We start from the raw sequence: 12,930 nt of genomic DNA, 5'->3' as shown, positions 1-12,930 counted from the left end.
AATCTTATTTACTTGTGCAGGGTCAATAGCACGACCCTCGTTCTACAACAAAGTTTTTCTGACAGAACCAAAGGAAAATTTCTCGCAGTGTAAATTTTTAGCAGACACACCGGATGAAGTGTTTACAAATATATCTAAAAACTTGCCTGAACCTGTTTTACCTAGAGATAACAACTAGGTTTCACATGGCAGAGGTGCCAGATCTCTTCTTAAAGCGTAATGTTGACTAACTTTTTCATTCGACTCGTATAACTGATGGAGACGATGGAAGTCCTGAGGAACGCCTATGCCTGCAATGCAAATATGTATGTTCTCTGAAAATGATAACTAAACTAATTTATTTTTGTTTTACTTCTCTTCTTCGCAGAAGCGTTGTTGCAATCCCGCCCATTGCCTCATATCCCACCGCCTGGTAGTCTACTATCTGCTGATGTACTCGCTCAAAATCAGGATAGTTCGGAAAATCATACTGGAACGATGCATTCCCAAGGCAGCTCTAACACAGCTCAATCAAGTTTCGAAAACGCGCACCGATGGACTTCCAAAGAAAATTTACTAGCACCTGGTCCGGAAGAAGATGATCCTCAACTTTTTGTTGCTCTGTACGATTTCAAAGCCGGTGGTGAAAATCAGTTGAGTCTACGAAAGGGTGAACAAGTGCGTATTCTATCATATAATAAATCCGGTGAATGGTGTGAAGCACATTCTGATTCTGGTCATGTTGGATGGGTTCCATCGAACTATGTAACTCCATTGAATTCATTGGAAAAGCACTCATGGTACCATGGCCCTATATCCCGTAATGCTGCTGAATATTTACTTAGCTCCGGAATCAATGGCAGCTTTTTGGTACGAGAAAGTGAAAGTTCTCCTGGCCAACGAAGTATAAGTTTGAGGTACGATGGTCGGGTTTATCACTATAGGATATCCGAAGATTCCGACGGAAAAGTCTATGTGACAGCGGAAGCTAAATTCAATACTTTAGCGGAGTTAGTTCACCATCATAGTGTCCTACACGAGGGCCACGGACTGATTACACCACTTCTATATCCGGCACCAAAGCAGAACAAACCGACCGTGTTTCCCTTGAGTCCTGAACCAGACGAGTGGGAAATTTGTCGAACAGACATTGTGATGAAACACAAACTTGGTGGTGGTCAATATGGGGAGGTTTACGAGGCAGTATGGAAACGATATGGTAATACGGTAGCAGTTAAGACACTTAAAGAAGATACGATGGCGTTAAAGGACTTTCTTGAGGAAGCCGCTATTATGAAAGAAATGAAACATCCGAATCTGGTACAACTAATAGGTATGTACTGAACTTTTAATACTGATAAACTCAATGTTTGTAAAATCTCTTATTGATGAAATCGTTCCTGAAAATAACCCTATACGATATTGTTGTTAAGTGATAAGAATTCAATACGTTATTCATTTATATGTTGTACATACTTCATATGAAAAACCAAGTCTTCTATTCTTGTGCAATGTTATTTCATGATAAGATATTTTGAAGTCTAACCTCAACTTAAAAAAAAACAAAAATCGCTCTTATCATCAATATTTGAAACGAAACATTAGCAAATCCAATATTGTTAAGTTTACGGGCTTTTTCCTAGCAAAGCGTCCGACGAAAAGTTCTGTTCCTTTACCTCTCGAAAAATAAAACAGTTATAGCTGACTGAATTCTCGTTTCTAGTCGGTTTTAAGTTCCAGTATCAAAATTCTAATGTTTAGTTAGATGCTTAAAACTTATCCCACCTTAATCAAATTATACGAATAATGAGGTTTAGTTCGAATATTTTTGCAGTTTTCAAGATGGTTTGATTTAAATTTCTAAATACCATTTAAATCAAAATTTCAACTCAGTCAAACTTTATAACTGCTTTTCATAATTTCTTGTTTTTCCATCAGGTGTATGTACAAGAGAACCACCATTCTACATTATAACCGAGTTTATGAGTCATGGCAATTTGCTGGATTTCCTCCGTTCAACTGGTCGAGAAACATTAGATGCCGTTGCTTTACTGTATATGGCAACCCAGATTGCCTCAGGTATGAGTTATCTGGAGAGTCGTAACTTTATTCACCGTGACTTGGCGGCAAGAAATTGTCTTGTAGGAGACAATAATCTTGTTAAGGTGGCAGATTTCGGGCTGGCCCGATTAATGCGAGACGACACTTATACTGCTCATGCTGGAGCCAAGTTTCCTATCAAATGGACTGCCCCAGAAGGATTGGCATATAACAAATTTAGTACCAAGTCTGATGTCTGGGCATTTGGTGTTCTTCTATGGGAAATAGCCACATATGGTATGTCACCTTACCCAGGTATAGATCTTACCGAAGTTTTTCATCGTCTCGAATCTGGCTATCGAATGGAGCGACCTCCCGGCTGTCCACCAGAAGTATACGAGTTGATGAGAAAATGTTGGCAATGGAACGCTTTGGAACGACCAACCTTTAAGAGCATACATCATGATCTTGAGCATATGTTTCAGGTAATTGAAAATATTGTGACTCCAAACGCTAATTTTTCTTATCCGCATAGATTTTTTGTTGACAGGAATCATCCATCACAGAAGCTGTAGAAAAGCAGTTGCAGGGCGCAGCTTTATCCATCCAGCTTACGCCACAGTTGGGTAAAAAGCCTCAAATGGGCGCGCAACAATCTCAGCATACAGAGCCTGCTGTTACGCCGATCTCTGGTATGTAAAATTTTGATCTTATTGACTCTCTATATTTTCAAATAGAATTGGTTTCCACAGATACTGGTTCAAGTTCAAAACTTAGCACGTTTGCGAACAAAACTTCTACGACAGGGGTACAAATGCGCAGGACCACCAACAAGCGAGGTAAAACAGCACCCGCACCACCTAAGCGTACAAGGTTAGTTATAAGGTGATAATTTTTTTGTTACAATGGTTAACGTTTCCAATTTTCTCATCTTTTAGCTTGCTTTCATCTAGTCGAGATTCCACTTACCGAGACGAAGATAGTGGCAAACCTTGCGAAGGCGATCAAAATACAAACGGTATTATACCCATCACTAAATCGACTTCTTGCAGTAGTTTCCTTATTGATAAACTATTTCGAGGTATTTTCTTTTGGAATTGAAGTGTTAGGTTTGCTTAACTCAGCTTTAAAATGTTTGTAATAATAATCCTATTCTGGTATTTAATATTTGGAACATATTTTTGACCGTAATTATTTAAGCTATTTGACTGCAAAGTAATCAAAAAATTAACATATTTTACCTGCATTCGATCTTCAGTTAACTTTTAACGCACAAATTGGAGTTAAAATAAAATATTTATTTTATGTAGCGAGTTCTGGTGTAAAATCAACATGAACTACCTACAATAAATATTTTCTCAATAAAAAAAAAACAATTTGATAATAACGGAGTGAATGTCAAAAGCAACAACTATAAGCAAACAAACTGTCACTTGCGAAGAAAATATGCTGAAGGTAATTTTAACATCATAACAATTCCCTAGGATTAACTAGTACATGTTGTACTTATCTTCATCTTTTTTCAATTTCATTTACTTACCATTTACCTCAGGTAGTCATTCGTCGTTCATTGAACAGTATTTATATGATATTTTTATTGTTATCGCTAAGCACTAGTATACATTTTTTATGAATACTAACATAAAATACTACCAAGATTAATTCTTTCATAACACCCAATAATACAATAATTGTTGATTTACACAATAATAATATGACACATCTACAATTGCAGGCTTTTCCCGGGATTTAGCTAATCTATTGCACAGAGCCACAGATTCTGAGAACGAGCAGACAGAGATTACTCCAGATACCGATACCGACAGCCAAGAACCTATTGGTAACTTCCAAAAGTCCTCCTCACAACAAAGTTCCTTCAAGCGCGTTCCTATAATGGGTAATCGTGGATTGGAAACACGCAGCAGTAAACGATTGCCACAAGGAGCTCCACGAAGAGATCAAGTTCTTTTAGGAGCTGGTACTCCACCAACTGGAATGACAATTAATGCAGCTGGCCAACCAGTTGTTGGAGCATTGGAGGTGCAAAACGTGAAAAAAGCTATTAATCGATATGGCACCTTACCGAAAGGAGCACGAATTGGAGCGTATCTAGAGTCTCTGCGTCAATCCGAAAGTTCGAGTGGTCAACCTGTAGTAACTCAAATGCAATCGAATTCCGTTCCTCCAGATCCCCCACCACCAGTAACTGCTGCTAATGTTATTTCTAACAGCTTGCAAGTCGCACAGCGGAACGCTATTAAAGCGCAACAGCAACATCCTCAACAACAACCGCAGATGATACGCAGTAACTCCTCCAGCGGTGTTACTATGGCTAACTCTGCCACCGCTAGCCTTTCCAAATTACAAAGACATCGAACCACAACTGATGGGTCGATGATGACATTCTCTTCTTTTCGTGGTACTGTTGGAAACAACAGTCCCAAGCGATCTATGCCACCTACGCTTGCTGACTTGGAATTCCCTCCGCCACCGGTAGATTTGCCACCTCCGCCAGAAGAGTTCGAGGTCCAGCAGCAACTAGGACCACCGTTAGAAAAGCTCTTGAAACCATCCAACGATGTTTCAAACACTGAACCAAGTGTTGAAGAAGCGAGTTCACGGTTTGGCGTAAGTTTGCGTAAACGGGAACCATCAACAGACTCGTGCAGTTCTCTGGGTAGCCCTGCTGATGCTATGGTTCATTCGAGTTGTAACGAACCATCGACCATTCCGATACCACCGCCACCTAGTTTGAGAGAGAACAAAGCGAAGCTTGCTACCGAAATCAAGGAAAAGGGAATTGTGCCAAAGTTAAATACCCCGGATAGTAATTATCTTCCGCAGAAATCCGCAGCTGATCCAGTATTACAACTAGTCAGTGAATTAACGGAAAACACGAGCCATCCGAAACCACCCCCGCCACTTCCACCCCCAGTTATGGATGTGGCTCTCCACTATAAATCTAGCGATGTAATGGCTCTGAGAAAAACATCAGCAAAATCTGCTGAAACAAACGGAGGAAATACAGTGCCACAACCATCTTTCAAAGCTCAGTTAAAAAAAATAGACCCAAAACGAATTCCAACTCAAATTCCCAAAAAGGAGGAATCTACCAGCATTATCGATTTTAAATCACGCCTGCGTAAAGTGGATAATAGTAATGAATCTTCATCGGTTGCTACCAGTAATGGAACAACAGGAACGGATCCTAGTGTTACACAAGGCTGTGGCGATTCTGGTAGTACAGACAATAACAATAAACTGTCCTCCAGCAATGCCAACAACAACAATAGTAACATTATAAATAATAACCAATCAGCATCGATAAGTGATCTCTCTTCAAGTGACAGTGAAATCAAGGGTAAAAAAAATGACATCCTATTTCTTCGGAATGGGACAAATCGCAATGGCACATCTGCGACTGAGCCATCCTCGATAAATAGACTGCTTTTGGAGAATAACGAGATCAACTCTTTGAAATTGAAAAAGACATCAATCGATACGCCACTTGTCACTAGTGTGGCAGCACCAATCGATAGCAATAAAATAATTGAGCTAAAAAAGACTGAAATTAAAATTGAATTAAGTCAAGAAGATAAAAAATGCGTGAACTCAGAGAGTGGCGGTATTAGTAAAGGTGAACATTTATCGGTTGGCAGCGGCCTTAACACTGGAGATGACGGCGATAAACGAAAAAGTACTGGTAGCATAAGCAGTTTGAAAAAATTATGGGAAGCAAAGGAATCACCTATTGAACAAACCTCTCAACTTAGTCCTAAATTAGGTGTAAAAGGTGTGGCAAATCTAAAGTTGAATAATAACCCGGATGATATGGAAACCTCTGGTGTTTGCACTCCTAGTACAACCACAACAACGAATAGTAGTAGCTCCGGCCAAAATGATGACACACAGCAACAGCCTCAATTAGCTCAGACGAAAAAACCAGCTGTTCCTGTTAAACCGTCAAAATTTAGTTCTATTTACGCTACTCCTGTTCAAACACAAGCTCCGCTGTCCACTGTGACAAATTCAATCAGTACCAGTAATACGACATCGAAATCTAACGATAGCAACAGCTCCCTCCTCTCGGAAAAATCAACTGCATCTTCATCTTCCGGACCAGCGTCATCATCATCAGCGGTCAGTCGTGAAGGGATTTTAGAATTAGTGACCCTCTTGGAGGGTAGTCTCAAGCTTCCAGTTAACTCTATTTCTGCTTCTCAATGGCTGCAGTTGAGTGAACGCCTCAACAGTCTGCAATCCAGCTGTGTAACATTTGCTGAGCATGAAATGCTTCCACCTCACACTAAGTTTCATTTCCGGGAGCTAGTCACCCGGGTCGAAAATCAATCGCGATCACTTAGATCTGCGGGCAGTAAGAATGTGCAAGACAACGAGAAATTGGTGCATGAAGTCGGTCAATCACTGAAGCAGATATCTAACGCGTTGCACAGGTAATTTCAAGTAATGTTGGTTAATTTCGAAGAAATGTTTTAGATTTGTTTCATTTGGCTAATTTAAACTTGGTTACCTGGGATAACACTGGAAACAGTTCAATACATTGTACTCAGATAAACTTGTCGTAATGGTAGATATTGGATTGCATATAACTGCCGCAAAATCGATAATTTCAAAATCGGAATAATCGCTGCATCGTTTGTATACTAAAAAGTATAACTAAAGTTTTTTCCGTAATTCTAGACGTGTTCGATTATCTTGATTCTCTGGTCATTTGAGTTTAATGTGAATCAAAAAAGTAACAACGCGGTTAAATATATATTAAGCATTTATTTTTGTTTATTACTGACCTCATTTTCACATTTCGTTTGTGGCCGAAATAGTGGCCAGACACTTTCCACTACCCTGCAAAATTTGATATTTTTCCAAGGCTAACTTTCGAGTAAACTTCTTATAAATGATTATTCAAATCCAATTAACAACAAAATTGGATCAATAAACTATATTTCAAATCGGAATTTTTCCCGAAACTGCCGCAATACACATTATCGAGTAGTTTTTGGGGCCTTTATACACTTGTTTTCGATTAACAAAAAAAAATCTAATGTTTTGCAGGCCGATATGGAGAAAAAGAAGTTTTTTAAAAGATGAAAAGTAAAGTTTTAAACTACGAAATAAATTAATGATTACACAGTACAACAAAAATTGACTTTTTTCTGGCTTGGCTTCTATATATAATTTTTTTGTGTATTTGTATGCAAAACTAAATTTCCTCGAGTTTGAATATATTTCAACTTAAGGGGCAACAATGGCGCCATTTTGAATTTTTGAGAAACCGTTGATTTTTGTGGTTTTTTCGACGCCATTTTGTTTTGAGGCCAAATATCAAAATTCCAACAGTTTGTCCACATATTAGCATCTTTTTACCCATCTTTTGAAAAAAAGGTCTTAAATCGGACAAAAACTGAGCTCAAAACGGTGATTCTACGAAACCGGGTTTGGCATAGTTTTAGTATATTTCACAAAGCAAAATAATTTCGATTATTGCTGAGCATTAATGGTAATTCGCTAATATCTTAAAAAGGTAGTCAAATTATATCTTATTTTGAGTAAAAAAGTCTCAGAAATCGAATGGTAGGTGTCTGATCTACGTAAAATGTCAGCAGATAAACCTATTTTTGTATTGTAGGGGAATTGGGGCAAAATCGACATTTTGCTGACATTTTACGTTGATCAGACACCCACGATTCGATTTCTGAGACTTTTTAACTCAAAATAAGATATAATTTGACTACTACTTTAAGATATTAGCGAATTACCATTAATGCCCAGAAATAATCGATATTATTTTGCTTTGTGAAAAATACTAAAACTATGCTGAAACCGATTTTGTAGAATCACCGTTTTGAGCTCAGATTTTGTCCGATTTAAGATCTGTTTTTTTTTTTCAAAAGATGGGTAAAAAGATGGTAATATGTGGACAAACTCTTAGAATTTTGATATTTGGTCTTAAAACAAAATGGCGTCGAAAAAACCTCAAAAATTTCCAGTTTCTCAAAAATTCAAAATGGCGCCATTGTTGCTCCTTAAGTTGAAATATGTTCAAACTCCGGAAAATTTATTTTCGCATCAAACTTCATCGAAAAATCATACATAGAAGCCAAGGCAAAAAAATGTTGCACTGTGTTATTTAAATCCAAACAAAAACAATCCGAGCATTAAATTATACTTCAAATCGTGAATATTTCAAAAACTACAGCAATACTAGTGTTGATTATCGAATAGTTACACATTACACTTTTTATCCACTTTCACTATTTAACTCTATCACTTTTCACTTATCACTTGCATGTACGTATTTCAACGCTTACTTAGCGTCTTCGTCAGTGCTTATTTGGACTGCGAATAGTCACAAAATCAATGGGGTTTTAAATGCTGGTTTTCGAAAAACAAAAAAAAATCCTAATATTTTACTAACCCTCCCAGTTAGTTTCGAGAAACGATGCTACTCTAACGAGGCAATCGTTGTATGTTTGAATCCCGGCTCGGAAAAGACTGTTAGTGTCAGTGGGATCGTAGCACTTACCCCGCAAGTGTGTCCTGTACACTTACAGTTGGCCGCAAAATCTGTGTATAATGAACAGAAGGTCAAGTTCGGATTGCGGAATGTAGCTCTGAGGCTTTGCTTTTAAACGTATTAAACAACAAAACAAATTCAAGATTAAAATTGTGTGGTTTGTTGAAGTAGGTAGTCCTCAAAATATTTTACGATTATTGCTTGGCATAATAGCTTTTATCGTCGGTTTCGTGAAATACTGGCACAACATGAAATTTTGCGTTTTTGATAGCAAACGATACCAAAAACTGTTCATTTTTCTCCGGCAAAACATTTCAAAATTCACAAAAAAATCTAGAGTTATGAGTAGTCATAATATAAAGTCAGTAAAAAAAAGGTTTTTTACTTGTACAATGTGCTCATAATATGTACAAAATAGACATAAACATATTTAATGCAAATTAGAAATATTAAAAGTTTAAAGTTTTCTTGAAAATTAAAAAAGAAATATTCGACGCTAATTTTCAAACGTGTTTTTCTCGAAACTATGACTGTTGAGTTGTGCCAGTCTTGCACGAAACCGACTACATATATTTCATGTGTTATTTGTGTATACGAGTGCCAGATAATTATTTCAAGTAATGAATTGAATATTTGGAGCCAATTATGATTTAACGATATTGTTTCGACGTATCGAAATCAATGAATACAAATTCAGTTAGTCGCGGTTTATTATCTGATAGATAATCCTCTGTCTGTCTCTAGTTAAGACTGAACCAACATGAGACTGTACATTGCACAAAATTTGCAATTGTACCGATGCATAATGCGAAATTTACTTTTTTGAAATTGTTCATGCAGTGCAAGCTTGATTTGAATGTAGACCTCATTGCGATGTTTATTTCTGGTAACACTGGATTTAAGTTACAATACGCCCCTTTACTATTTCAATGTACTTTGAGACAAATAACTTGAAATTACCGTGACTACCAGGCATAATATAGATATACTTTTCTCTGCTTTTATTTATTTTCATATTGTCTACCAGGGACATAAGAAGCAGTCAACCACTCGTTTTAACGTTTAGCTAAAGCTTTTGAGTTTTGATAGTGATTTACCGACCACTGACATCAGATAAGCATATAAATATTCATATATAAACCGATATTTACAACTTCTACTAATGTTACTATAATCAGTATCAGTAAAAATGCAGGTATTAATTAGCAGTTTTGGGCTACAAGCATGAAACTATCTTCTGTTTGTTTTTATCGTGTGAAAGAATATTGAAAATCTTTATACTCTGATAATGTAGTTATACTGAACTTTATCTAGAATGAGTCACACATTTAGCATTTGAATCGATAAAAATTTAAATATTCGATGATTGCTGTGTAACCTTTTCACGATTTGTTTCTTTTTGATTTCTTTTTAAAGAATACCGACTATTTGTTTATCAAAAATGTGAATATGAGTTGCCATACATTCATAAAAATATGTTTTGTCCATCAGCATGCCATGCGAAAATTAACAAATAGACAAATGCGCATTCTTGGTTGTCTCCCTCTTGTAACAGACAAATTTTTATAATTAGAAAGGACGGGTTAAGAGCATAAAACAATGAAAAAAAGAAATTTTGAATGGCCGTCTTTAAAGAATAACAAAGAAACCACGAAAGAACTTTCAACGCTCAATGAAATTGCCAAATACGAAAGTGCACTAATATTAATTGATTTTAATAAATGGTTTGAGTAGATTTTAAAACAATGAATCGGAAGCGTTTCATAGCAAATGAAGAGAAATCAGAACTGAAAATGTTCTATTTACCAAGTTTTAATTCCAAAAATTTTAACATTAATATTTCTCATTTAAACCATGCACTGCTCAGTTGTTTTTAATATCCGCATAATGATAAACATTAGTAGCATAAGTGTACGTAAAAATATAGATTTTGGGGAAGTTTTCATACTGTTGAGCACTACCCTAAAATAATACTTGCATTGTGTAGGTGTCAATCGTAATAAAGCTATATTTAAGCCAAAGAGCTTAAGACTACATTGATATTTTTTATTATTTTTTGTAACGCAAATTTTACGGCTTCATGAGACTTTTTGTTTTTTTATCGAGCCTAGCTTATCATATAATTACAACATGTCTTTGAATTCAACTGAGGGGATGTTTTAAATTGCAATTATTGCAAACTTAAGTTATTTAAATATTATTTTTAAGGAAGACACAGTAAAATGCTAGTCGTAAACATTTATATTATACCCGTAATAGTAACATTAAAGCAAAACTAATGTTTGAATAGAAGGGCATATTACTCACGAAACTTTTCTTTTGCGAATGATAAATGAATAAGGAGTATTCTTATTTTTTGGAGCCTGTATAATTGTACGATTACGTAGGAGAATCTAAAAATAACATCAATGTCCATGCAGGCTTCATAATTTTATTCGCGTCTCTAGGAATGTAACAAGCTAATCAAATGACAAAAAAAATCAAATAAAATTCGCAAACTTCACTATATATTTTTAGATAAACCGTCATTAAAAAATCCATTCATAATCAATCATCTCTTGTCGTAGCATATTAACACTCATGCATAAAAACAACTAACGTGAAGATATTAAAGAAACCGAAAAAAGGGTATAATCAAAAACCAATATTTATCATTTAGCAATTGGTTTGGGTAATGATGAAGTTTACCCCTGAAAATCGTTTATAAAAAAAAAAACACGAATCAATTCTACAGATTTTGTAGACATTATAAATAATCAGTTGGAAATAAAAAAATATTATTGTAACCAAGTGAAAATGCGTGATAAAAATAACAAATTATACACACATGCTTATTGTAAGACACATAAACACCCAAACCATACGATATACATACGAGAAAGCATGGATGGCGATCGCTACGAAAAAAGGTAGAACACAAGCTAACAATTCATAAATCTACAGTGAGAATCGTATATCGGTGAATAATAAACATCGCCCATGGCAATAATGATTATTATTTGTCATTATTATTATACTTTTTGAAATCCGAAACTTTATTTCCTTAAATAAAAGATGGTAACAATAAGATCTTGCATGACGAGTCTCTTTCTTGCTCAAGTGTTTGCCAATAATTTCTCATGATCTCCGAGATTTGCGCATATATTTGTTTTTTTTTGGCTTTAATTTGTTTCTTTTCTCACCATCAATATTCTGCTGACTGATGGACTTCCTGAACAATTAAAAAAGAGTTTTTCGGTAAATATCTATTATCATACGCGCAAAACATCACTAGTCATAGCGATAGTATTATCAGGATACTATTGAAGATCTGTTCGTTATCCGAAAGTATTCCAAGGTCTCCTACAGGGTGGCAACGGGAAAGTGATACACTTCATTTATGTCATAAAACTCAAACCAGTTTGTATTTCTTTTCGGAATCGATTTCAATAACATCTATAAGTAATAAAATTACAATGTACTTAGTTGAGTTTAAATCTTTCACCTTTGTGTTTGATAACGGCCTGTAAACGCTTTTCGAAGTCATTGCAAGCCGCACGCACAACCAGGGAAAAAATGTACTGAGCGATGACAGTTTTTTGATACGCTTCTTCTTCCCACAGTTTTTTTTAACAGCCGTCACACGACATCCATCATAGGTAAATAAAAAAAGAGACGGAAAATGTCTTTGGTGGCTTCAGGCTGTTATCGGAACCCGCTGTTTGTGTAGAACGGACACGAACGTCTGTATAAAAAACAGCTACTTCTCTTTCTTACATTCGCAATCCCGACGACATCCTCCAAATAATGTCGAATCGACGTACGGAGTACATTTTTCGTTTCCTTTTGTGATGCTCTGTTGGGCGGATAGGTATCACGAACAAACAACAACAACTAAAATACCCCCTAAAGACAGTAAAAAAAAGGCTGTAAAATTGGGATGCCTGCGCAAAACTTCGTACGGCATTTGGTCCAAATCTTCATCAAACGTTTTTTAGAAGTGTCCAAATTCAAATGCTTAACGTCGTCCAACTTATCTAGCATGATTCAGACCATTAAAATGAACTGACGAAACAAGGCAAATTCTGCTTACACCATTTCTGAACGATCAATGCCTTATACGCTAGTGCTGAATCCTGTTGAAAGCAAAAACTGTCTTTCCCAAAAAGCATTTTAGCGCAAGGGTGCAAATGGTTTTTGATAACGTGTTGCAAGTAGTACTCCTTGTTTAGTTTCATGCCCCTGTCAATGAGTATCAATGGTAATTTCCCTTTGGTCGATATATCTCCCCAAACCAAACACAGCTGACGCTTTTTGATATCGCTCGACTGCTTTTATAATGGCTGATATATCACGAAGACATGCTCCATAAAGTTGCCTCCAGACCCAAATAACAA

The 12,930-nt window shown here is 36.2% G+C and overlaps 1 protein-coding gene across 2 annotated transcripts in view; it reads left to right on the top strand.

Annotated features, from left to right (window-relative positions):
* Positions 1–11,546, top strand: part of LOC129720439 (tyrosine-protein kinase Abl) — a 62,377-nt gene extending 50,831 nt beyond the window's left edge. The window contains exons 2-8 of one of the 2 annotated variants that reach the window (XM_055671923.1): positions 368–1,312; positions 1,918–2,504; positions 2,570–2,711; positions 2,772–2,892; positions 2,958–3,037; positions 3,755–6,473; positions 9,582–11,546. In XM_055671923.1, the coding sequence (XP_055527898.1) occupies positions 368–1,312; positions 1,918–2,504; positions 2,570–2,711; positions 2,772–2,892; positions 2,958–3,037; positions 3,755–6,473; positions 9,582–9,624 (4,637 nt within the window). In that variant the 3' untranslated portion in view covers positions 9,625–11,546. Of the gene's footprint in view, positions 1–367; positions 1,313–1,917; positions 2,505–2,569; positions 2,712–2,771; positions 2,893–2,957; positions 3,101–3,754; positions 6,474–9,581 lie in introns of both variants that reach the window. The other variant, XM_055671922.1, reaches the window with a different exon arrangement.
* The last annotated feature ends 1,384 nt before the right edge of the window (positions 11,547–12,930 follow it).

This window comes from Wyeomyia smithii, chromosome 2 (genome assembly GCF_029784165.1).
Source record: "Wyeomyia smithii strain HCP4-BCI-WySm-NY-G18 chromosome 2, ASM2978416v1, whole genome shotgun sequence".
In the NCBI taxonomy this organism is placed as follows: domain Eukaryota; kingdom Metazoa; phylum Arthropoda; class Insecta; order Diptera; family Culicidae; genus Wyeomyia; species Wyeomyia smithii.
This window is presented reverse-complemented; position numbering and strand designations above follow the sequence as displayed.